The sequence below is a fragment of the Gopherus flavomarginatus genome, chromosome 2 (genome assembly GCF_025201925.1).
Source record: "Gopherus flavomarginatus isolate rGopFla2 chromosome 2, rGopFla2.mat.asm, whole genome shotgun sequence".
Lineage (NCBI taxonomy): Eukaryota > Metazoa > Chordata > Testudines > Testudinidae > Gopherus > Gopherus flavomarginatus.
Genome location: NC_066618.1, coordinates 114027049 through 114054577, shown reverse-complemented (window position 1 = coordinate 114054577; position 27529 = coordinate 114027049). Strand labels below are relative to the sequence as shown.

The 27529-nt window shown below is 39.6% G+C and overlaps 1 protein-coding gene across 3 annotated transcripts in view; it reads left to right on the top strand.

The window, feature by feature from the left end:
* EPB41L4B (erythrocyte membrane protein band 4.1 like 4B) overlaps positions 1-27529 on the top strand; it is a 279948-nt gene that overhangs the window by 145780 nt on the left and 106639 nt on the right. For 2 of the 3 annotated variants that reach the window (XM_050937694.1, XM_050937692.1), the window contains exons 15-17: positions 2160-2227; positions 18511-18689; positions 22914-23032. In XM_050937694.1, coding sequence (XP_050793651.1) covers positions 2160-2227; positions 18511-18689; positions 22914-23032 — 366 coding nt within the window. Of the gene's footprint in view, positions 1-2159; positions 2228-5059; positions 6732-18510; positions 18690-22913; positions 23033-27529 lie in introns of those variants that run through there. The other variant, XM_050937693.1, reaches the window with a different exon arrangement.

The window sequence follows — 27529 nt, the reverse complement described above, 5'->3', positions numbered from 1 at the left end:
GGGCTTACCTTATGGGCTTCGGCACCACCCAGAATCTTTGCAGTGTTGCATCGTGTGGTCCCATCCCCAGTACACCACCTATGCCAGGGCTTGTTAGGAGGTGTCCCCAGTAGGCATTCTTACAATTGTCTTCCATGGTGTTTACACCAGAGGGAATCCTCCCGTGGCTGGGTTGGGGGCTTTCACAGCCCCTTTATGCCATTCCTTCCCTCCTAACCAGGGGAGAAGGGCCTGGAGTGGAAGTAAGGATCTCACCCTTGTTTCATATACTTCACAGTAGCATTCAGTGCTGCTGAGGGAGCAAATTGCATTTTCATCCACAGTGAACGCATGTATGAGAAACTAATCATAATATATTTTTCAATTAATAAATTTTAAAACCTCCATAGTGATTTTGTTCCACTGTCATTGTCTCATCAGGACTTAATGGGCATAGGGAATGGTGTTGTCCTTCTGGACCTTACTGCTGTAATAACCCTTCTCTCCCTCCTAATAAAAATGACTTTTCACCCATTTCCCAAGCAAACAGGCTGAAATTATGCAACAGAGCAAAAATTTGGGTTGTGATGTCTTTCCAAAAGGAGCAGCAAAAACATTTCCTCATTTTCATTCAGCTGTAACCAAGCTCATGCTAGTGCTTCATAAAGCTCTGGGCTTGAAGATCATTTCACCAAAAGGCTCTATGTCAGGGGTGGGCAAACTTTTTGGGCCGAAGGCCACATCTGGGTGGAGAAATTTGTATGCAGGGCCGGGGCAGGGGGTTAGGATGCAGGAGGGAGTGCAAGGTGTGGGAGGGGGTGAGATGTGCAGGAAGGGGTTCTGGGCAAGGGATTGGGGCAGAGGAGGGGTTTGGGGTGTATGGGAGGGCTCAAGACGGGTTGGGGTTCAGGAGGGGTGCGGGGTATGGCAGGGGGCTCAGGGCAGGAGGTTAGGGTGCGGGAAGGGTGCAGGGTGTACAAGGGGGCTCAGGGCAGGGAGTTGGGATGCACAGAGGTGCAGGGTGCAGCAGGGATCTCGGGGCACGGGGTTGGGATGCAAGAGGGGTGCAGGGTGTACGAGGGGGCTCAGATCAGGGGGTTGAGGGTGGGGTACAGGAGGGGTTCGGGCTCCGGCGTCTCCGGGGTGGCAGCGGCACGCACCGGGGCCAGGGCAGCCTCCCTGCCTGCCCTGTCCCCAGCCCCATGCCACTTCTGGAAGTGCTGAGGCCCCTGGGGGAGGGGAGGCGGAGGGCTCTTTGTGCACTGCCCTTGCCGTGCCTCCAGGTACCTCCCCCAAAGCACCCATTGGCTGCGGTTCCCCCTTCCCGGCCAATGGGAGCTGCGGGGGGCGATGCCTGGAGGTAAGGGCAATGCATGGAGCCCTCTGCCCACCCCCCGGGGGGCTGCAGGGACATGGTGCCGGCGGCGCCGCGGGCCGAATCCAAAGCCCTGAGGGGTCAGATCTGGCCCACGGGCCGCAGTTTGCCCACCTCTGCTCTATGCTCATGTTGAGCAACATGGGAGAGAGACTGAATCTTACCTTTCAAATCCCTAGATGGTGCTGATATCCCTGGTTGACTGCTATCTTCAAACTATGACAGACTACACTGTAGAGAGCTGTTCTACGCATAACAGTGTCCCTGGGATTATGTCTACACTTGAAACTGGGAGCTGTGAGTCTCAGCTTGTGTAGACATATTGTAATTAACCAGCACACTAAAAATAGTTGTGTAGCGTGGGCAGAAGCAAATGGCCACATGGGCTAGCCATGTTGAGTACAAACCCACCTGAACCCTGTGGCTACCTACTCTGGACTGCTAGCTTGTGCCACTGCCTGTGCTAACACAGCTGCTGCATTATTTTTAACACCAGAGCTTGAATTACACCGCTAGCTCCAAGTGTAGACGTAGCTGTAGGTTCTATGGTATAGTTCATGCTCACATCTGTCAACAGCTGCAGTTGTGATAGTTGGTATGTTTATAAGGCAGGTCTTTAATCATTTTTTGATACGACTGGTAGTGAAAGTATGAAATTGCAGTAACAATCCAGGCAATTGTAACATGAGAATGATGTAATTGAGGACAACTCTTCACTTTAAAAAGAGCTCCATAGAAAATTAATAAATGCAATCTGATTAAGAATGATACAATGATATAATCAAAGCTAATATTTTACTTTCAGTCACAGTATCACCCTAATATACATCCTGGTCCACCACACTGGCACCCTCATACTCCTGTGAACGTAAGGTAAGCTCTCTTCATTGTATGGGAGGAATCATTTATTTCTTCTTTATTTTAAATAACCTGTTGGATTAGAACTGTGATGAGACTATGAGGTGATGTATGTTAATCACTTTAGTTTTTGCTTTGACATATTCTAAATCTATTAAAGTTATTAGAAGGAAGTTGATAGTTTGTTTAGATTTATTTTTAATTTATTATTCAAAACAAAATTTTAGGATTAAATTTTCCTTTTAAATTAATTTCTGTAGGTTGTGTATCTGGCAGTGAGGTGCTTAATATTTTTAGTAAAATGAATTTTACTTTGATTAGCATTTAATTTCAGAAAACAGTGGAGCATGTCCTTTTTGAGTGGGCTTAAATCAACAATGTACAGATTCGTAATATGCAGCGATCATTTTCCTGTATTCTAAAAACTTTAATGGAAAATTATAGTGCTTTCATAATGAACATTATATTAATAGATTGGTAGATTTTTCAAAAATCACATAAAAAGAACATTTTAAAACTACCACTTGAAAATTCAGTATCTCTATAACTATGAATATGGCTGATCTTAGCACTAAAATTTAAGTCTTTATGTAGTATCAGACAAGAATTAAGTGAAAACAAGATTGGAAGAAACTCAGTCTAAATTGAAATCAGTATGTTTTATGTGCTTTTTTCCTAGGTAAATATAACTCTTTTTGACTTGTATTATTTTATTGCCAGACAGTGTCTAGGACTTTCAGACGTATATATAATTTGCACCACCGTGTGTGCGTAATATTGCTGTTCTCATCTATCCCCTCTTCCTGCCTCTTCATCTTAGTGTTCTTAGATAAGATAATGCCATCACAGGGTAGGTGGAATTTGGTGCTGAGTGTAGGTGAGCACTAGCGGTGAGGGTAGGCTGTAAAGCGGAAGAAGAGATAGTCTGGTCTGAGATTATAGGACTGAAGAAGCAGGGAAAGGGCATAGAGATGGGAGACTCAGTATTTCTCAGGTGGATCTGCAGATTATTTATCTCCGTCTCAAAATTCCTAGAGAGTCTGGTAATAAAATAAATGTTAAGGTAAAAACAAAACTACTTGTATGAAAAAAAACCTTTAAAATATGTAATGAAACTGACATAAAATTACTGTTCAAAATCTCTCCTGTTGATTTTAACACAGAATGAGCTCTAAAATCTCCAGTTTCCTGTTACCAGGAAATAGCTGCCTCTACAGAGATTTTGTAACCATTTAAGGGTTTTTTCTAAAAGGAATTTCCATTTATGAGATCAGTCTCGTTAATTCTGATATTTTTAAGGCCTAAAACTTTCCTTTAGGCAGAGTAATGTTGAGATTAGCAGAGCAGTGTGTTAAAAAGTTTGTAAGAGAATTTTTTTTTTCTTCGGTGAAGATTAAGATCATTGCAAAGAGCTACAGGAAAATATGAAAAATGGCTTTTGCAAAGCTAAGTCTGCAAGAAATACATAACAGACCAATCCTGAAGGCCCTGTGTCAGATAAGTCCTGAAAAGTGCTGAGCAGTCTGGCCCCAATCCAGCAAAGCATTTAAACACATGCTTTCATTTGAAGCATGTGAGTAGTCTCACTGAAGTGAACGAGACTACCTATGTGATAAAAGTTAGAGCATGTGTTTAAGAGGTTGGGTAGGGTTTGTGCCAGAGTGCTCAGCCCCTGGCAGGATCAAGCCCTGGTTTCATATAACTCCCACAGTTGGGGTTGCAGAATTGGGTTTGAGATGGGACAAGAGAAAAAGGGAGACCGTTTTGTTCTGTTTTGTAAATAATGTAAACTCCAAAATAAGAAAGTGCAGAGTCACTTTCTGTCTTATCTCCATAAAAGCTCCTCAGTAAAACTGTTCTGCTGTTACTCAATTAAAATCTTGTAGGATTGAATTTTCTTCCAAGATCTAACTGAGGTTAGTGGTCATTTGTAATTTTTAGATTTATTATTGATGTTCCCTTCAAGTAAAATAAAAACTTGGCTTTCAATTTTAGATTCACTGTTTTCAGCCTACTTTGGTATCATACAAAGAAAGAATGTTTCAAAAAAATATCGTAACTTCAGTGTATTAATATAGAAGTATATCTGGTATTATGCAATTATTTGTATTCTCTTTTCATCATCTTGCTTAAAACAACTGCTTTTTGAAATGACTTATGGTGATTTGGTACTTAGTACCTTCAGAAAGCTTGGGAGAGGTTGGTGATGGTAGTAGTTACCTATACCAGTATGCTAGGGAAAACACATTTTTCTTCCTAGTGGTTTTACAGGGTTCAGAGTATATTTGTACACAAACTTGTATTCTAGCTGCAGGAATTAGAAGTTTTGTTGGGTTTAACAAGGTGGATGTGTCAGAGTTGAGCAAATGGCAGTATTTGTGGGTGCATGATTGATTGCTTCATTAATGTTACTGTGTTTTTAATTTTTAAGCCTTTGGGAAATAGTACTTCCATTAGCTCAACTTTTTTGCATGATTCTGCATTTATTGCTCATTTGGCAAAGCCACTTAGCCTTGCTGCAGTTAAGTCTTTTCCCCTGGAAGTTCAGTGGCTTTCAAGCATGATTATTTTTATTTTTAACATTTGAAAAAAAAGATTCTAAAAGTGCTGTGCACGTGATCTAATGCAAAGCACATTGAACGCAATGGAAAGACTCCCAGTGGCTTCAGTGGACTTTACATCAAGCCCATGGTTCTATCCACCACTCCCTTCCATGGCTGTTCACTCTCCATCATTTTTCATGTACATTTTAGAGCCTATCTGATAAACTCATATTACTGTATATCATTCATAATTGTAAAATTTACTTCCACCTCTCACTAACCAATAACTGTGCAAATGGTACAGGCCACCCTACCATGATGACAGACCATATTGGAAACCAACCACAAGTGGAGATGACCGCAATTTACATTATATCCAGGATCAGAACCAGAAGAATTTAGGAGGAATCCAAAGTATGGTGTACCAAGATAAACTCATGACAACACTTTGAGAAACTGGGTCATCCTAATTTCACCTATCATCTTAGATGATCATTACATTCCATAAGCATTGTCTGTCTTTGCATCATGTTAAAAGTATATTGTGTAAAAAGTGTGTTTCTTAATCTGTAGGGCCATCTTGTTCTTTAGCTAGTGTTCCTAGACAATCTTGAAAGAAATATTTTCAATATTTTTGTAAAAATCTGATAAGTTTTGTGAAAACTGGTCAGAGTTCACTGTGGCTCAAGTTCTGAAATTTTTGTAAATTGTTAAAATTTATCATATTTTTGTGTGACTCTGGCATGTTTCTTTAAAATATTACACACTACATCTAATTATTTTATCAGCTTGTTTAATTTATGAACCCAATTAAAAAATAAAGGATCAGAAATTTAGTTTCTTAACTGATACAAGAACAGGAGATGTGAAACAAATGAAAAACAGAATCAAAACTCACTTTTGTAATTAAAAATGACTTAAATGTCCAGTGATAAAGGGATCCTGTTGACATAATCAAAGTTGTTTTTTTTTTCCCCACAAAATAAAATTACAGGTGTTTATATAACTTTAAACACAAGTATAGGGAAAACACTCTAATTTTAAACTTAATAAATTACTCTATTACTACTCAGATTTACTGATTAAACCAATGAGAAATTGCATACTATGTCTAAATGTAGTATTTGCTGCTATGAACACAAGGAATGTTAAAAATAATAATAATAATAATGCCTTAATAATGGGTGCTGCTGTCTTTTCTGTTTTGTTTTGTTTTTTTTTGTTTGTTTGTTTTTTTAAATGAAATTGTGAATGTAAACCATGAGGAAACATAAAACTACCTTGTGAAAATTTTTCTCCAAGAGGGTGATTCAAGAGGTAGCTTGTAATCAATGTAGTACTTGAGGGAAGGGGAAATGGGGGTCCTGATTAAATAAAAAAGATGTTAGACTTCTGCGAAGTTGGATGTACACTTTACAAACTCAGGCCCTTATATAGGCGTGACTGGTATTTTGATCACTTGCCTATATTTTACTCAGAAAGTCGTAGTGCCATCTTTATTCATATTTTCTTATTAATTTGGCATTACAACTGATCTTTTGAAGTTTGCTGGAATAGGTAATATCTTTATATTTGGGATATCTTAAACTGGTAGTTTTTTAACTTGATTTTAATAAATATCCATTTGTAAATAGGGATAACCCTGCATTTTTCAGAGCAAATTTGATAGTATATAACTTTGTAAAGTATATTTGTTTACAAATGCTATCATTAATATTTGTTTTGATCTTCCTTGTATGTGCTAAGTACAAATAAACATTCTCAAGCTTCTGGTTTTGTTTTGGATATATTATTATTAATCTGTTTAAAAGAGTAATGCAATTTTTGGAGAAGTTAGGGGAATGATACACCACTGTGTTACTCCAGTTTTACGCTCGGGTCACGCTGTTGCTACAATAGTGTAATATTGGAGTAACCCAGTGATAATTCAAGCCCAAGATTTTCGTTGGAATCCACTGGAAATACTTGAATGTACAGTGCACTGCAATGTGAAAGTGTCAATATAATATGTATAGTCTTCTACTGAGTATTCATCACTTCATGATTCATGATTTTGTTATGGAACTTCATTTGATTTCTATAAATATTGTTTATACTCAGTATTGCTTTTCTGTGCAGTATTTGTTGTTGTTGTATAGGGAGCTGAAGACATTTAGAGCGAAAGATCTTGCCTAAAAGTGCCACGTTAGCCCTATGTTGAAGATTTAAGTGGTGCATAAGCCTTGTGCTAGATCGCTGCATAAGGGTGAATTTTGCCCTTTATGATTATTTGTATATAGCAATTTTCATGCCTGGTAACAAATGGGAAAGCACTTATCTTATGCCTTCTCTATAGACGCACCTCAGATACTCTTAGCTACTTTTTTTAGTGGCATGCCCACCCCTCACTACTCAGTGGTCCTGAATACCTATAACAGCAGTGAGATTCAGGGGTAAGGATGGTTGGTATTGCAAGCAATAGGAGCAGGTCGTCTCCTGCTCCCCTTTGCTCCATCCACAGTTGTTTCCTTTGGGGAGGACTAAAAAGGTAAAGGTATGGTCTCCAGAACAGAGAGATTGACACTGCTGGAATTGATGCAGCAGGGATCGATTTAGCAGGTCTAGTGAAGACCTGCAAAATCAACAGCAGAGCACTCTCCGTTCGACCCCAGTACTCCAGCTCTCCAAGAAGAGTAAGGGAAGTTCACTGGAGAGCATCTCCCATCGATTCAGCACCGTGAAGATACTGTGGTAAGTCGACCTAAGCTACATTAACTCCAGTTACGTTATTCACATAACTGGAGTAACATAACTTAGGTCGACTTATCCCCGTAGTGAAGACAAGCCCAAAGTCTGACATTTTGCATTTAACCTTTCTCTCCAGTGATGCTGCTCTGACTTCTGCCACCGCAGTGAACTAGGAAGAGACTCTACCTTTTGAATATGTATTTTAATTTCAAGTTCACTTTGGGGGTTGTTTTTTCTAAAATAGGCACCCCTACTATTTAGAAAGCATGGTTAGCTAATAAATCAGTGATACCAACCTTTGAATGCTCGAAATGCAACTCACCACTTTCACTTCTTAGCAAGGCAGAAACCTTCATGTTTCAAAGCAAAATTCTATTGCTTAGTCTTCTGAAAATGTTTGGTGAATCTGGCTGCTAAAGGTAACTCCTTTAGTTTAAAAATTACTTTTGAAAATCTCTTACTGTGAGAATTTCAGACTGGATCCTATTTGCAGTCCACTGTAGGAAACCTCTTTTGATATCATAGTTTTCCATTACATTTCATAAAATAATTTAGGTCCATTGTCTATTGAAATAAATCTTTTTATGTCATGTTGTATAGGTTTCCTGCCAGGATTTACCATGAGAAAGCTACCGGTTATTTATTTAAAGTAGATCTCAGTTTTATTCCAAATAGTAAAATACACAATAGTTCTATATATACAAAAGTTACTTTTGAAATCTTTCCAGTTGTCCTAAATAAACAGATGCCACCACCTATTGAATGCTAACAAAGCAAGTTTTCCAGGATGCCCATGTACTGTATGTTTTATTTCTGAAAATGTTCTTCATCCTAATTTTTAAAAGTTTAATTTAAAAAATTGTGATTTCCTTTGTATTAGTTGTAAGTACTTTTTAGAAAAACTTTTTGAAGACTTATCCTCTCCTGATCCCACAAGAATTAGAAATGTTGTAGCTATGTAGGTCCCAGGAAATGGGAGAGACAAGGTAGGTGAAGTATTATGTTTTATTGGACCAATTTCCATTGGTGGAAGAGACAAGCTTCCGAGCTTCACAAAACTCTTCTTCAGGTCCAATTTGGTCCGTTAAAATACCTTCTCTCTCTCATACCCCAGTAAGATCTGAAGAAGAGAGAGCCTGTTTTGTCCACTAACTGAAGTTGGTCCAATAAAATATATTACCTCACCTACCTTGTCTCTTTCAAGAATTAGAAATTGCATGATCACAAATGGTGACAAAACTATCTTTTCTGCAAATTAGAGATGCTATTTGATGAATAGACATCACACCAGGAATCCAAAATTACATTGACTCATGTTCTAGTATATAGTGGAGAGATTCTCAGATGTGCTGGAGCACCAGTTGGTGCTTTCAAGAGGGACTGGGGCTAAGGTGTCTTTATGCCATCTTTCTGTGTTCCTCCCTCCCCCATCTCCCCCAGTACTGAGGGATATCTGACCAGTTCAGTCCCAGCACAATTCAGTGCAGCCTATTTTGTAATGCAGCAATTACTAGACAAAAAAAAATTCCAGTCTCCCTCTTGCACGGACATCCCTCCTACACCAGGGACTCCTGGAGGTGTTGTAATGCCAGGTCTGTGACTTGGACCAGGTTTGTGACCCATTGCAACATCAGAATATTGGGCTGGCCCTGAGACTGGGCTGTAGAAACAGGTTCTAGTATTGGGGAAGGTGGCATCCCTTTGAATTAATCCTTCTTACTATGGATTACTTAACCTGTGAGTTTTCTCTTTTCAATTACTTAATCATGAATCACTTTGGCAGCTGAAGTGCAGACTAAAAATGTAAGGGCTATATCATGTAATGCAATTGCACAGCTGTCACTGTGGGGTGTTCACTCTGACAGAAATAATTGAGTTCTGCCAAAACATGTATCAGTGGGCCAAAATGCAGACTTATCAGGTTCAAGGATGGCTTGCACAAAGGCTATAGAATTAGGTGGAGCATCTAGTACGACAGGTAAGTTGTAACATGTCTTTTGTCTTTCACATCCTAAAGCAGTGCACCTGAAGAGCTCTCTTCCATCTTGTAGAAATAGTAGTATAAGAGCTTGCAAATAATTCAGTAAATGTAACCACTGGTGCCAAGTAGTAAGCTGACTGAGACAGGAAAAATGAAGATGTTCATATGACTTGATTTTCGGCATATGGACTCCCAAGTGGGGTAGAAAAACATAAGGGTGTGTGGGAGAGTTTCCCAGCAGTGGGGAGAGGCAGGCTGACTTCGCTCTGCATTACTTTTTGTTTTGGGGGTTTTTTTTGTGGGGAGTTTTTTTTGTTTTTAAATCAGAGTTCTTCAGAAGTTTCATGTCCTTGATCCAGCAGGAAGCCAGGTCAGTGCTATTCCCCCAGCAACCACCTGGCTTGAATAAAGACCACTGCAGCACAGGCTTACTGAGGACCTAATTCAAAGTCCACGGGAAGACTACGGTGATGGGCTTTGGATCAGGCTGCAAGAACAGTGCAAAGTAGTGTGTTTTCCTTTTGCTTTATAAAGTGGGGAGCTGAGGAGAGCAATATTTATGGGTTACTGCTATTGCTGCAGCACCATTAGTGCTTGACGGTTAGCCAGGAAACAGAAAATTACTCTCCCTCCCCCCCTTTTTTTTTTTTTTTGGTAAGTGTCTGTGTGGATTCTTCAAAGGCCAGGACATGCTGGAATACTTGCTTCTGCCATAAAACAATAGCAACCAAAGAACCTCACTTTGAGAGGTTAACCTGAGCTAGCTTTGCTGGTTAGATGTAGGAACTTGCCCACGTGTTCACTGCACTTGTTCTATATCATAAGGATGACAGCTTGGGATTGCTGGAACTCAGAAGTTCTTTTGTGTAAATAGCATGTTTGCATCACATTTATTTCTGTTTTAAGAGTGAAATGGCTGCACTTGAAAAATACAACTCCATTTTTATTTTTCTTGATTATAATGGTAGTACCTAGGGGCCAACCAAGAAGGAGAGGGGGCCCATTATGCCACTGTACAAACATAGAAACACATAGTCCCTGTCCCTTTAGTGACTGAGTTTACAGTTTAAATAGAGAAGATAGACACAGGGTTGAGGAAAGGGACAGAACAAATATACCTCTCCATCAGTGTATATTGTTTGTTGCATTCCCATCCCTAGAGATACATTGAAAAGCAGTCAAATTCTGAGAGAGACAACAATTGCAAGGAGCCAGGTTTTCAAAAGAGCTCAGAGCCCAGCAGCTCCCATTGTTCTCTCAAGTGCCATTGTATTCTGAAAAGTGATGGACATTGTGGGCTTCCATATTGAATGTTTCTGAAAGATTTCCATATCGTGTGCTAAGTTTTTCTTTCTGCCTGACCTGTTCTCTTCCCCCCCACCCCAAAAACAAACAAAAACACCTAACCTGGGTTCTGAGAGTCAAGTTGGGTTCCTTTCTTCACATGGCTCATCCCCTGTAATAAAGGTTCTGCAGGCCAAATCCCATATCAGTTACTGGCACACCTTTGCAGTCCAGTTTTTGAAGTCTGACCCTTGATAGTTCTTTCAAATAAAACAAATTGTTCCTTAACAGCTAGCCCTGGGATATTTCTGAATGTGGTTTTTAAGCTCTTCAGGGCAAGGATCTCATCATACCTGCCTGAAAACACCTAGCGTACTTATCACTGAATAAATACTAGTACATAGAAAATGTAAATAGAGCTGCATTAACAAACTTTTATATTAATTTACAGTATGTAATTCTCTTCAGATTTTTTTCTCCATCCCAATTCAGAGATCTGGTAAATACTTTATAATTAAAAATACACTGTTAATTCAACCCTTTGGAGTTAGTAGCATTTGAAGATACTCAGCACCTTGCAGCACTGCATTGTTTGAGAGAGAGAATCTTTTTTTCAAATCTGTTATCATATGTTCACACTGATCAAAATCAAGTTGACAATGTATGTTCTAAAGCAGTGGTTCTTAACTTTTACTGCAGCCTGCACCCCTTTGGTTCTCAAAATATGTTCTCGCACCCCTTATAAAAAATCATTGAAGTAGGTCAGTTCTTTAAACCTAGATATATATTTGTATATTACAGTAATCATTAAAAAATGTATAATGTTAATAAATACATAGGTTTGATGAAACAAAGTAGTTGTACTTATGTGCCTGTGCTTAATTTGTGTTTTTGATGATTTACCTTCTAAAAAAAATCTGGCATGTCTTGCACCCTCAAAAGGGCATCTCGCACCCCCCCAGGGGGGGTGCATGGACCCCAGGTTAAGAACCACTGTTCTAAAGGACTTCAGAGGGCCGCACTTGGAGAGCAGACATGTGGAGAATGCTTCTGCTCTCCTAGCTATCTGACCAGCTGCACATCCTTTCGTTTTGGTTGTGTTTGAAGTACATTAGTTCTCTCAACTCTGAGCAACCTGCTGCTCCCTGCAGCACACCTTTGTGGTGACAGTTCATCTTCCCTTAGTGATTTGCTGTTTGAGTTGTCTCAATAGACTCAAAATGCTTTCTCTCAAAGGCAGAAGTCTCACTAATAATGGTTCTTCCAAGCAGCATGTGACCTGCAAGCACTTTGCAGACCACCAAGGATTGTTCTGTGGACCACCGTTGAAGAACCACTTCACTGAATGATTTATTCACCGAGAGATTAGAAGGACCCCCTTACCTTTTAAAGAAAGAAAGTTGAGGTGATAATCCTACCAAGAGATCATTCAGAAACAGTCTCAAAATTACATTGGCCTTGTCAACCATATTTTCGTTCCCAAATTTGTTAGGCTTTTTTGACCTTGCCATACTTCGTACATTCTTTTTTCTGTATTTTTTGCATTTTGTTTTTCCTATTTGTTAGAGTCTGAAGCTTTGAGCTACTGTTCTAAAAAAACTCCCCATTTTTATTTTTATTTTAAAGCTAATTTTTGACTTACTAGAAGAAAAGTCCAGAAAAGGAGCACTTTTTAAAAATTTTAGTCACTTGCTAAAAAAAGTTTAAGTAATTTGAAGAGTGGTTAAAAAAAAAGTGTTTATATGTAAAAGCCACATTTTTGCCCACAAAATGTTTTGTTCCTCAGTCATGTCCCCCTGAAGAACTGAAAGGAGCAGCCATTGAATACAGTTGGCAGTAGGAAATGCTGATCTAACACAGTTATATAAACTTCAACCTTCGCTTGACTGTGTCTTGGATTTCCCTGTAGGGCCTTTAGGTTTTTGCCCCCGTGGTTCCTTATGCCTCTGAGAGAGGATCCCCTACCCTTTTATGATCCTGGATTTAGAAACACCTGATCAAAACTTAGAGTGACTCAACAATAATTTCAGCACATCTTCATTCTGGTTTTAAACTTGTGAGTTTAGGGTAGCTCATCGGAAGAGCTTATCATTCCCATGTATAGTCCTAGAAATATCTTCCTAGTTAAAGTCCACTTAGTCATGTACCCTCTAGAGGTGTCTTTAGGAATGAAATGGGCTCCTCTGGACCATCTTCAGTTGCTTCACACCTACAATATGATTTCGTAATTTTCCTAGTATGGATGCATATAGTGGAGTTTTCATACCTTCATCTACACCACACCACCAAGCATGTAGGCCTTGTGATGCACTTTCTTTCTCCCTAGAGCATGTCCCTTATTCCCATGCTAGGTGTCAGATTCCACCCCTGTTTATCTCCCTCTGCTCTATGACCATCCCTTTTGTTATATTGTTTGCATGCAGTAAAGCCCTTTCCAGATAATCTGCTCCAGCCCATGTACCAGATGTGGTAGTTAGCCAGTATTTTCACAAACCAGGTTCACTCTCTCCTCATTCCTATCCACAAAGAAATCATAAATGTTTGTTTGCCTTATAGCTATTCTCGTGCACACTTAGTGTCACATTCTGAGCTTTACAGCCTATAGTAATACATTGCACGTATCGGGTGCTTTACAGGGTTAAAGAAAGTTACAAACCTTAACTAAAATTAAAGGTTTTGAGCTTTTCATGAAATTTTGGGAGAAGATGAGAAGATTGAAAACTGAAATTTTTTAAATGTGTTAACAGAGAAAATGACCACAAGTGATTTTACTGTATGTTTTAAGGTTGCTTTTAACCAAAGACAGTAAAGAAAATTAAAATTTCTAAATGTCAGAAATGTTGCAGCACTTGAATAAGAAATAAAGGTGAATCATTTAAAGGTCTCTCTTTCACAACCCAGGGAGATATTCCATTATGTTGGGACACAATTTGATCTCCACTGTTATCATATATATCTCATGAGAGCCTACAGGGCCATGCAGCAACTCTCTTTGCATGCACCAACCCTGGGTGAAATGACCTATTGTAATGAACCACATGGTACTTTGGAGGTTAAGAGGGAGATTTAAGACACAAGTGAAAGTTAAGCCCCAAGACCTACTGAAAGTCAAAGGGAGATTGACTTCCATTTATGCCTAACTCCCATTAGTGCTTTTTTGAAAACCTCCTCCTCAAACAGTCAAATAGGTATGCTTATACCAGCACTCACTCTCCTTAGGGAGCACAGTTAAAACTCTTCTTGAGTTTTGAAAGGTATTATTTTGACAAAGTGATAGGTGAGATATCTCCTAATAGAGCTAGATGAGTGGCAGGGGATTCCCAGCACATTTAGTTCAAAGAAAACTGTGTAGACCTGATGCTGTAGAAAGACATCAGCAAGCTGCAAATCGCCAAATAAGGCATTCTGCAGGCTTTGGATGGGAGGATGGAGGGAGCAGTGTAGACACGCATTTGAAATGCTAAGCCTTTTTAAATATGAAGAGGTTACAGTGCTTAGTTCGGAGGGAACGCTCTTACAGAAATGGATACAGGTGTGACACTTGTTGAAAGTCAAACAAAATATCACTCCCCAATCTAGAAGCCTTTATTTATTAATCACCATCCACCTGTTGGGGGGGGGGGCAGTGACAACCTAGACCCACTGAATGTACTAGCATTCCCATGGCCAGAGTAGTCCATACATCCCTTCCCTCACACACTGCTAGAGCACAACACAGGAAATTGCTCTGAGACACTGGATTACCAGAGTCCTCAAAACCACATGGAGGCAGAGGCCCACCAATCACCTCCAATTACTGCATTAGGCCCCTGGGAAGCAGCTAGACTGCAGCAGACACCATGGGTGAAACGGAGCCTTCACAGTCCATCTCTGTGATATTGACTAAGGCCATTCTTGTGAAATCCTCAGTAAGACGGGAGAATTTCCCAGTTGAATGGAGATGATTGCTGGGAGGATGGGATGGAAAGACAGGTCAGAAGCTAAGGTTTGCTCTGTGTGAGGATGAAGGCAATGATGTTGTGAAGTGATGATAAGACAGTGAAGGGGGAGGACTGGATGGCAGGAAAATATAAAAGTTTTAATTGAATAAGCCACATGTTATAAGTAATGTTTGATACAGTGCTAGGCTTTAGAAGTAGCAATGGAAATGAGGTAAATGAAAGGGGCGAAGAAGTTGAAAAATGTGTATTGTATCATCTGTCCTACCACTTTGTTTGTATGCTCCCTTTTTTGGTAAGATTAAAATAGTTTTGAGGTCAAGGGCTACGTATCTGAATTTTAGACTTGTACCAGCTTTGTGGAAAATGCAGCTAGTAGAATAATGCGGGTCAGCTGGTGGCCCAGGAGTTGGCAATGGACTGATTTAGAATGAAGCGTTAGTCTTTCTCCTTTAGAATGTGGGCAGTATTGCACTACTTCTTTTCTCAATGTTCAAGTAATCTACTATGTAATAAGCTAGTAGGGCTTGTCAGGAAGACACTAAAGTAGGAGAACAGGTGGAGTGTTACAGCAAAGGGAAAAGTTGCAGAAAGGTAAATAGGCAGAGCATCAAAGAAAGATGCAATATGAGGAAAGGATGTAGGGTAGCAAAGTTATCTTTTAAGACATTAAAATCAAGGTGGAATTTTGGCATACTAGGAAGGTCAAAAAAGAAATATGAGAAAATACGGAAGTTTACTCATACAAACAACTAGGTGTCTATAACAATGGAAAAACTAGAGGTCTTATGTGATCAAAACTTTGTTTTGGTTGGCATTACATTGCTGGGGGAAAAACATAACTGCAATGTCAATTCAAACAGGCAAGATATATCCAGGAGAGAGAGGGAAAGGAAAGCGGAGAAGTCATTGAGCAGAAGAGTAGAGAAAGATAATGTTTCAATTCTCTGGGTTAAAATAAAGAGCATGAAGAACAGAGAAGACCCAGTGAGGTACCTATGCTAGAGTACACCAAACCATGGAGAGGTGGAGTTCAAGATCTGTACTTCTAGAAGTTTTGCCTTTATGTGTGTTGGAAATGTAATATTAAGACATCCAAATGCCTTTAAATGAAACACTGTTGGTGACATGGAATGGGTAATCTGGATTCCTCAGGCTTGAGATTTTGGATTGGGTAATTCCAAGTCTGTCATGTGTAAGGCCAGTTCACTAGGTCAGAAGCTGCAGCCGTAGTTGTTCTCTGACTCACCAGTTTCATGAAGAACTCCCACAGAACCTCATGTAGGGGTGAGGGCAGGTTGTGATTATTGTCCTATCCTTCAAATGGACACAGGGAACCAGCCATGAGGGTGAGTTTGAATATCTGTCAGTCACTTTTGACCCTGAAGAAGGATAGAAGTTTACGGTTCTTTTGTGAAGAGTGACCACCACGTTAAATGGGGGATTTCACATCTCAGGTTGCTGAGCTGGTGTTTGCACTGCTGTTGGATTCCTTATAGTTCACTGCCCATGGGGACTTCAACATTCACATGAACATAATCTTTGTTGAGCTAACTCTTTACTTCCTTGACATGATGGACTTCCCTGGGTTTTACCTGTAAGGTTGAGTCCTTTACCCAGATAGTCAAGAAATATTTCCACAGAGCTAGGGATACGCTCAATCTGATTGCAAAGCTGATTAAGATACTCAAATAATTTCCTCCATTTCAATATGGCAGCTATTTCACATCCGTATCAACCTCTGAGACTTGATTTATGAAGTTTTATGGTCTCATTGATGTTGTTGGACAACTGGGTTGCCTCTTTCAACCAGTGTCTATCTGCTCACCTGCAGCTATTATCATTTTTTAAAGGGGATCCTCAGCTCTATGATCCTTTACCATATTCTGGTTTAATGGTGATCTGTGTGTCTTGAAACAGTTGAATTATATAAAGGATGGCAGAGAAGTCAGCTGGAATCTGATCTTTTCTACAGAACATTCATTCGTATGTACAGAAGAGCTATAACATAAGACAAAAAAAGTTAATTGTCCTCAATCTTAGACACCTCAAAAAGATTGTCTAGATGAACTCTCATTTAGTGTGCAGTCTCATTATCCTGGACTGATTTGTCCCATAAGAATTTCCTTCAGTTGACTAGTGTCAGGTTATTTTCTCCAAACTTTTGGAATTTGAGAACTATAGGCTCCAGATGGCTTGTCATCTACTGTTTGCGTTTGGTTTGTAAGGATAATATTTCTCATCTTCTGGGCTTCTCAAGACCTACCACTTGTAGATCTGAGCCATATTTATCCTGGTCACTTAAGAAAAGGGGGGTAGCTATGGTGCCATTACTGGCAATCCATTCCAATGTCTGGCTTTGTGAGAAGAGGCTTCCAACTGTCCTTAAACGTGCAGCTGTCCACTTCCTCCCCAATGAACCAACTTTTGACATTGAAGTGCTGGTCAGTTACCACCAGCCAGAGCCTCCCATGCAGTTAGAAAAGTGTATTGAGAAGGCCATCATTATTGGAGAGGTACAAAGTTATGCACTTTGATACGGCTTTTGAAATAATACAACGTTTGTTGGCAAATGACTGGTTAATATTTCTTTGGGAGGGCGGACAGTTTGCAGTGAACAAAATTTTTTTCTACATAGTATGCAGTCTGGTTGGAAATAGTCTGCTTATTTTTCCTTCTAATTCTTCAGTTTATCTTTACTGCATGTTTTCCGGTTTTTCTCTGTTTAGTTGTAAGCTGCCGGCAGGTGGATAAATGGTATGTCTTCATATGTTCTAAGTAGGCTGGATATTCTCTTCTTTTTCAGTTTAGTGTTCCAAAAACTGCTACGATTTTGAATATTAATACGTTTATAAAATGATACAGAATACTTTTTCAACTATTTAAAAACTTATAATATTCCATTTTATTTGCACTAATCTGCATAGGTGGTATAAAGCATTTACTGTTTTTTGGTTGCTGGAATTAAGAAGCAATCAACATCTACCTTAGCCATTTCAAGTAATAACTTTATATAGTACCTATACAATTATTGAAGAAAGTGTATGTTAGTATCTGAATTAAGGACAAACTTTTACTAGGATCTCAACCTGGTCTTCATTTCTGCATGCACAATTGTTGCATGCTGTTATTCTCTTACAGAAATATTTATATGTACAAAATGTATTTGTACTTTATTTACCAGCACAAATGTGATTTCATTGCTGGCACAAGTAAATGCTCAACTAAGGATACTTTTTTTCAGAATTTTATTATTTCCAATATGTGTCTCACTTTTCCAAAGAGCATTTTCACCATTTTGCCAGAGGCTCATTCAACCTCAGTAGTGTGAAATTACTCTGATCTCATTCTCTGGATTCTCTCAGTAAGTCAAACCACACTGAGGATGAATTGCTGTGGTGTGACCTGGTCATTCTCCTACCACAAATGAAAATACAAATCTCCATATGAGGGGTTTTGATGTTTCCTTAGATTCAAGTTCCAGACCACATATCACTTAAATTGGAGTCATGTCATATTTTTTTAGGGAAGCAACAATTGCATTTAAAGCAGAAAATAATTCACAAATGAAAATCTTGCCATCTTGCTGTGCATGCCTCCCATTGGTGCAAAGCGTTAGGTTAGACTATGTGCCAGGTTTTTGTTTTTTTTCCCCAGTTAAATTGAAATGAATTAATCTTAAATGAGTGGAGTACTTAGCTTACAAAAATTAAAGAACCTTCTTGAAAACTCGACGTTGTCCAAGAAAAGCAGTTTAAATTCCCAAAAAGCATAATTGCTTTGTCACTTTAAAAGATTCTAATTTGAATTGAATTTGTTTCACAGCTACCCCTTAAACAACACTGACCTTCATCAGTTCAACACTGAAGAAAATGGTGGAGCACCATTTACCACAAAAATGTCTGGAAGGCATCACCACCACCACCATCGGCATCACCATCACCACTCTAATTATGGAGTAATTGTTCCCGACAACAAAGATATTGTTTCTGGAGTTCCAAATAGTAAGTCTATTAAATGTAACAGAATTTCAGTAATTACTCTGGCATGACATTTTTCACAGGCAAGGAAACAGCATCAAAGAAGGGGAGCTATTGCATTTCAGGTTTTCTCAATGAAGAGCATACTTTCTATTCTCAAATTTCACAGTTGATGCAAATTAATCAGGATTCACAATTTTCTGCCTCTGCTGCTGAATGCTTGGTTACAGGGTCTGGCAATTAATTTGAATTCCATAACTGAACAACCACTAGATTAGTCATAGAGTTAGATGCTTGGCACAGGATGATATATTTCGTTATTATTATTTATATATTGTCACAGGCATAGCCCTTTCTATCCTCCTCTTCTTCTGTGCCCCCAGCCGGTCCATGTGTCTGGTTCCTACTTTTCTCCTCACTCCTTTTAATTTGAATCAAGCAGCTTTCTTCTTCATGGTATCTGGGCACGAGCAGGAAAAACATTAAGAGCACAGGACAGACAGTCTCCCTGCCCTCTGGTCCAGTGTCCAGCTCTACAGCCTCCCCACAGCGTAAGGAAAAGCAATTGCAAGAAATTGCTAGAGGCTGGAATGTGATCAATGCAGATGGAATCATCAAGTCACTGTCACACCTCTACTGAACATGTGCAAATGGCAAAAATCAGGAATAATTCACATTATACTAAATATTTGTAACCAGCTCTGAGAGGGTTAAGCCTCAGTCTATCTAAATTTACAGTCAGTCAGTTCATGCAAGCAGTTGAACAAAAAAATGCAGCATGGCTTCTGTGAAGTTTCTGTTACAATATTTACTATTCCAACCCTTGTGATTGCTAATTTTTCCCCTAAAGTACAGAAAAATGTGTCAACAGGATTTTGATTTTGTTTCAAAATCAATTAGAAGTAAGTATAGCTTGCAAACTGTTTCCACATGCACAGCATAATATAGTCTCCGAGTTTACCCTGCAGGTATTTTATCCTGACATTGACTTTAAAAACAAAGATGGTTTTCTATGTACGACATACAGTGGGTGTTCCTAGGGATCGTGTAATTTTTTCCCCACTTTACTTAAGCCTGGTCTACACACAGTTTTTCTCCTAATTTGGTTAAGGGTGTGATTGTTTACCCAAAGAGTTAAATTGGTACTACCCCTGTTTTGTGGGACAAGGCTATAGTGATATAAACACCTTTCTGTCAGTATAACTGCATCCACATTAGGAGGTTTTACTGCTTTAACTATGCCTGTTTCAAAATGGTATAGTTAAAGAGGTACATAGTATGTGTGTAGAAAAACCCTTAAACTGATTTTTTTCTGAAAAGGGGCCATTTTTGTAAGAAATTAATGCATCATTAAATGCATACCAACCATGCAGGAAGTTGGAATGATATAATGTTTATGAATTAACAACATTGCCAATGAGATGTTGATTACATCCATCAGTTTGCTGCTCTGCCAGCTGAATGGAGCTGTTGCTGCTCCAGACTCAGATCTTTCCATCCCACTCAAAAGCCTATGGAAGAGGGCTCTGAGGCAGCAAATCTTCCTGGGAGAGTTCTTTCTCACCTGACCCATTATAGGGTCAGAGTTTGTATCCCTGATAAATAAGCTTATATACTTTGCAGTTCTGTGGGATGCCCAAGCCATGTGCTCAGAGGCCTTGTGCCTTTGGAGCAACTCTGGCCCCAGACTCTCTGCTATGGGACTTGTTACAGCAAACAAAACCAGTCAAAATTTGCCTGGTTTTCAGATCTCAGTGTAATTTAGTTGTGAAAGTGTCGTCCAACTGCTCAGAAACCAATCTTAAATTTGAACAAGTTTTGTGATAGTAATTCAGCAACAGATTTCATTATGAATTATTATATTTAAGATGTAGTTCTTCTGTAAAGAGTACCTATGGAGAGACTATACTTTCTTAAGCAGCAGATCTGCTTCCTGCAGGGCTGGCTCCAGGCCCCAGCACGCCAAGCGCGTGCTTGGGGTGGTACGCCATGGGGGGCGCTCTGCCGGTTGCCGGGAGGGCAGCAGGCGGCTCCGGTGGACCTCCCGCAGGCGTCCCTGCGGAGAGTCCGCTGGTCCCGCGACTCCGGTGGAGCATCCGCAGGCATGCCATCGGGAGGTCCACCGGAGCCGCGGGACCGGCGAGCGGCAGAGTGCCCCCCGTGGCGTGCCCGCCGTGCTTGGGGCGGCAAAATTGCTAGAGCCAGCCCTGGCTTCCTGTGTGTATTCAGAATTGTATCTGCTGACTTAAGTGACAAAAATAAAGTTTTACTATGTTATACAGCTGTTAACCCTGCAGCGCCAACATAGCTCAGAAAGAGGAAGTAGGATTCTATTCAAATGTGTAAAAAGAACAGGAGTACTTGTGGCACCTTAGAGACTAACACATTTATTTGAGCGTAAGCTTCCATGGGCTAAAACCCACTTCATCAGATGCATAGAATGGAACACACAGAAGATATTTATACAGCAGAATTTTTTATTGGTTGCCAATTAATTATAACTGTGCAAACCCATTGAAGGCAGCAGAGGCAGTATGTAGATCACCTTGGCCATGATATGAAGATAATGGCATTGCACAGCTGTCACTGAGAACATAGTTTATCCTGCAGAGTCTTTTAAAGGAGATGGTGAGGGAGAGAGAAAGGACCCAGCTTGGCTTTCAGATCCAGGCTAGGATTGCAGTTAGAAAAAACCATCCACTTGTTCAGAAACCGAGTACACTTGATATGGAAATCAGCAAGAGACAATGAACATAGAATGTTATGTCATTTTAATGGAATTAATTTCAGAGTACAACTGCATTTTAAGTAAACTAATTTTAAAGGTTATTTTGGTTTTTAAGAGATTTGATTTTTTTTTAAACTTAACATTGGCACTGTAAAGAAATTTTTTTAGGGTTTATTTATTTATGGGTTTGTTTTGTATGACTATTTGCAAGTTGAACAGTGAAAGCTAAGTTAATGTAACCGTTTTGATTTCTGGTACATTGCATGACTGGTTCATTACATTAATCTAGTAAACTGTAAAAATTACATTTGACTTAAACCCATTTAAATTGTGTACATTTTCAGTATTTTCTTTCCCAACCGGAACTTAAAATGAATCTTGGCTTATCTAAGAAGCTGCACTAATTTATTCACTAAGTACCACAGTGTGATTTCTTAGTTCAGAGCTTTATCACTGGGGAAGAAAATGTGATGTCAGAAATTCTGGATTGTGTCATCAGTATCAAGCAAGATAACAGAAATACAAGGAGCCCAACCCTGGGAACAGTTACTCAAGGGCCCAGTCACCAGAAACACTCTCTTATTTACTTCAGTGGGAGTTGGATTCACCCCCTGGTCTTCACTTCAGCTATCCATCCCTACTCAGCAAAGCATGTGTTTAAAGTTAAGTATGTGCTTAAGTGTTTTGCTGAGTAGGGATGGATTTAAGCTCATGCTTAAACAATTACTGAATTAGGCCCCACGTGAGCAGTACTTATCTTCATTAGGACTATTTAATAACTTGATCCTAACCAGACTGAAGTCAATGGGAGGCTTTCTATTGATTTCAAGGGGCTTTGGATCAGACCCTTAGAGTCTGAAGAATGGGTCCAAACTACTTTTACTTATTAACTAACCTCACTGAAAAAAGGAAATACAGAAAAAGTTAAGGACTCATTTAATGACATTTAATAAAACAAATAATATTTTTATATTTCTAAATAATTATCTGCCACTCCATCCCTAAGGTGGTTTAATAGGTCAATATTGACAGAAGGCTAACTCAAAAATGTTGTATTTTCTTTCTGCATAAGTGAGTAATTAAAGAACTGTTGAGTGAGTTGGACGAATTCCTGATGACAACCTAAAAGAGACTGGTGTTCAAAGACGAAAGTCTGTTAGAGGAGCCAAAAAGCCAGACCCTTACACATAGGTGACATCTTTGTTCAAAGTCATGCCAGTGGAGTCGATGGGAACTCTCATGGACTCAGTTGCTATTCATCTTGAGACACTCGGAATCCGGTCCGAAGTTGGTTTAAGTCACATTAGAATTTGGAAGAAGATTGTTTGCTAAATTGAAAAGGGAAAATGACCCAATAAATGTATTTTAAAACTTTTTAGAAGGTATTATGGAAAATAAAAAGCATGTAAAGCTTTTGACTGTATTTTCTCAATTGCAGCTGAGTGTTTTGATCCACAATTCTCTTGTAGTTTTCCTTGAGATTTTTTTTCTTTCTTTCTTTCTTTTGGGCCTCTTTTTAGAATTGAGCTCAGGACTTCCCCTCCTTTATGATAACACTTCTTCCCATCTGAAGAAGATGGAAGTGGAGACTGTGAAGGTAGTTGGACCATGGCCAGCTCTGCACATCAATGTAAACAAGGTATAATATCGTAGTGTATGTCAGAAAGCTCCTTTTTGTTACTTGATATTCAGCAGCTGATGTTACTCCATCATTAATTCAACCCAACATATTTGGCTGCAACTGTTTCACTTATTTATCTCCCACCATTTTCTTATTGGTCCTTAAATATTTCCTTCCACTTTGCCTTTGAAATTCAATTCAGCTGAAAGTAGGAAATAAAGGCGTAGTGGGTATATGTTTGTATATTTCTCAGTATAATTCATTTGCCCCATTCCTTTTAAGGTGTATTATTCACTGTGCATGTACTTTATGTATTTGAAATATTTACAGCATGGTAGCTGAATGACAGTAGGTTGTGGGGAGAAAGAATAGAGATCAACACTATCAAACGACATAGGATTTTGTCTTTTATTTAAACCATGTTAAAGCGACTTCAGCTGTGCCATTGTTCTGTTTTAGCTTTGATGGGTTACTCAGCTAGATAGCGTAAAAGTGTTTTAAAAATCATATTCTTTCTTCACATAAGAGTGTGTTATGTTTTAGAACTACCTAGTTTTAGAACTAGGTTTACATGATAGAACCGTAGAACCTGGTGCCTCATCCTATAGCTATTAACTTCAGAACTCTAGTTGAAGCCAATGAAGTTGTGCATATGACAAGTCTTGCAGCATCAGGCCCTTTAAGGCTCAATCCTGAACCCACTGAACTCAATGGAAATGTTGGCATTGAATTAAAGAGATGGAGAATCAGGCCCTTAATGAGCAAAGTGGTTGAGAGATTTGGAAAGATTTCTGACTCTCAGTTCAAGCAGGAACCTAGCTAAATGACTTGGTTAGTTTCATACAGAGGCTTCTACATCGATGCTATTTCAGCACAGGATCAAAGCATAAGCAAAGAAGGTTAAGAAGCATCTTGATTACCGTCTAGAAGTATACACACAAGGAGGAAATATCTGATACTAGAAGGACCCCTATTTATGCAGACAAGGGCATAACAAGTTCCAATGGCTAGAAGTAGAAGTTAGAAGTTTGAGCTGGTCAGCAAATGTGTGTTTATTTTTTTTTTCCCTGTGAAGAAAATTGACTTCTGGGTGAAAAATCAAATCTGAAATGTTCTGACTGAAAACCATAAGATGTTAATTCAGAAATGCTGCTGCTGTGCTTCATGGGAGTTGTAGTTTGTTTGCCTCCTGCTTGCTCCTCTATAGACTGAGTTCCCTTTTGGGAAGGGGAGAGGGTACATCCTGGGAGTCATGTGTCCATAGTGCATCATGGGCAATGAAGTTCAGTGAGTGATCCCAGCCCATACAAGAGAATGGGGACTTGAGGCAAATAAACTGTAACTCCATGTGGCACTCTGGTGACATTTCCAAAGCTGAAATATTTTGAGTTTTCAGCTGAAAATCAAAACCTTTTTAGTTTTGTGGTGGTAATTTTTTTAAAAAATACAATCACAACAGACACTTTTTGAAGAAAAAAAGTAAAAAAAACAAACAAAAAACAAACAAAAAAACAACTTTGAAGAAAATTTTTCCAATAGCCTTATTAGAAACACTCAAACTGGAAATAAGGCAATAACTTATTAGAATAACTTACCAATGGAAATTCTCCATTGCCTGGAGTTGTTAAATTAAGATTGGCTATCTTTTGAATATTGTTCATATTTATTAAAGTAGTGTCTAGGGGGCCTACCAAGATCAGGCATTATGCTAGGTGCTGTACAAACATATAATAGTTTTTTCCCTGAAGAGCTTTCATTCTAAATAGCAAGACAGACATAGGATATGAGAGAGATACAACACACACAAATAATATGCTGGCTTGCTGGCTGCAAATTACTAGTTACGAAGCTCAATGCAGGAATTAATTGGTGCAGTTCTATGCAGGGCTGGCTCCAGGCCCCAGCGCGCCAAGCGCGTGCTTGGAACGGCATGCCCACTTGAGGTGCTCTGCCGTTGCCGGGAGGGCAGCAGGCGGCTCCGGTGGAGCTCCTGCAGGCGTGCCTGTGGAGGGTGCGCTTGTCCCATGGCTCTGGTGGAGCATCCGCAGACACGCCTGCGGGAGGTCCACCGGAGCCGTGGGACCACTGGACCCCCCGCAGGGAAACCTGCGGGAGGTCCACTGGAGCCGCAGGATTGGCGAGCGGCAGAGTGCTCCCCGCGGTGTGCCGCCATGCTTGGAGCGGTGAAATTGCTAGAGCTGGCCCTGGTTCTATGGCCTAAATTATTCAGGAAGTCAGACTAGATGAGCATAATGGCACCAATGTGGCCTCAAAATCTCTAAATTTATATTTTAAATTGGCAACTCATTTGAACCTGTCTTTTCTAGTTGTTAATTCCCTTTTCAAGCAAACTGCTTGGGGGCTGAAATTTGTAATGCTTGGTATCAAACAGAGGTGAATTTTATGAAATAACTGGATCAAATTAGGTTCAGTGGTTAGGAGTTAATTTGATTGTCTGCTACAGCAAACTCCATCTCATGGGAATGAAGAATGGTTTAGGAAAAGGGGCAGAACAAATCCAGTTGATGTGATGATTTCCGTCCATTCTTTTGGTGAGCAACATAAATCAGTTTTGTGATGCCTGTTGGTCTCTTTGTCACCAATGAGATTATCTTTAGCCTTCAGGGTGAAGAGGAATATTGCAGGCATAAATATATTTTAATTTCCTTTCTCTCCTCTGTTTCTGTTTCCTTGCAAGCATCTCTTCTTCAGTTTCTCACTGCTGCAGACCACTAAGTACTGACTTTTCACCAGTGATGTTACTTACACTAAAGCTGTGCAGCTGCCTGTCCCTTACAAGGCAGCAAAGCCTGTAGCTACTGCAGTTGAAAATGACCCCTGACTGGTGAGAAAAGATAAACAGTTGACTGGTGTTTCTGAGGTTCTTCTCTGAACTGATGCATCTCTGTGCTGAATAAGGAGCAGGATGTGTTCAGATGGGCCTTGTTTTCACTAGAAAATAGGATGTGTTCTTAATTTGTGTTGGCTAACCTGTGGAAACTGATATGGTTCAAGAACCTAGTGAAGACAAGGTGATTTGTAGCTACCAGGCTGATAAACCCCAGCTTCCCTCACAGTCTGCTAACTCATGTGAAAACTACAAACTGCCTTGTCTTCTCTAGGCCCTCACCTCGTGTTTGCTACTGTCTGTTAGCTTACATGAGTTAAGAAAACATATTTTTTTCCTAGTGAAGATATGCACTTTACGCTTAAAGAGGATTCGGAGAAATAAACATATTAAAGATTAGCTTAGTAGGCTAAGACACATAGTCAAAATAAATTGGGGGAGGGGTAAAATTATAGATGTTGCTGTTTTTATCCTTATTTAGTTCCAAACAACATATGAACTTTTCAGAATAGAGAAGAAGGATTGAATCCCCTTAAATTTAAAGTAGAAAAAAATAAACTCAAAACAACAATAGGACCGCAATAATACAAAAAGAATACAAAATGCAAAATAATGCCAGGTAATATAGTGAACCCATGCTATTAACAAACAGCACTGATGAAGCTGGTGATTGAAAACAAAAGTGCCGTCAGTTACCCAAAAGGGGGGCATTTGTAATAGTATTTAAAAAAAAATAACACTTTGGTGTAGTATATCTCCAGTATTTCCACACCCACCCATTCAAAAATCATGATCCTGTCTTGAAAATCATGAAGTGTGGTTTTTTTTTTTTACTAATAACTTTGAGAGTCACTTTATCTTCTGCTTTCTGACCTTATAGAGTGCACTCAGCTCACATTTTCAAGATTACTTTTCTAAAAACATGACAGCTGATATTCTCCTGTATTCACATGAATCCGGCAGCTGAGGCTTTCAGAAGAACACTAAACATAATGATACTCACAATGAAATTACAAGGGTTGCCAGAACTGTATCTATAGATACTTCTTTAATGACTTCCACATTGAATGTGTTGAATTTACATATCAAAATGGGATTTTAATAACTGCCAACCTGGCACAGGGTCTGAATACAGTTGCTATTGTTATGCTTCATTCACCACTGTAAGCACTAAGGGTTCTGGAAACTTAACAGACAATTTTGTTAATTATGCGTAAGCACAAAATAGAGTGGAGTACAGCTTGCATTTTTACAGCCTGACAGTATATGGGCTCTACGGTGCTGATAGTTTTAAATCTTGTGTTTTGTCTGTAACTTTAGCGCCCTCGTGGCCAAGATGGAGTCTGCTCTGCAGGCAGCTGTGGCCAAGAGAAGGCGCACGCAAGAATGCAGCAGGAAAAATCCCTTCCACCCCAGGGGCACCTGTTCCAACCTCCCCAGAGTGAACACACCCACCCACAGGAAAAGTACAATGGGTATAACAAAGGGAGATATTTATGTACAGAGGGATGAGAGGAGAAAAACAACAAGGGGAAATATAGGGGGAGCAGGAAAACAGGGCTGCCTCCAAACCAAGGCCCCACAGGCCCAGCAGTAACACAGTCTGGAAGGGCAGACACTAAGTAATGTGTCTGCAAACAGAGTTCAGGAGTCCTGAGCAAAGTTCT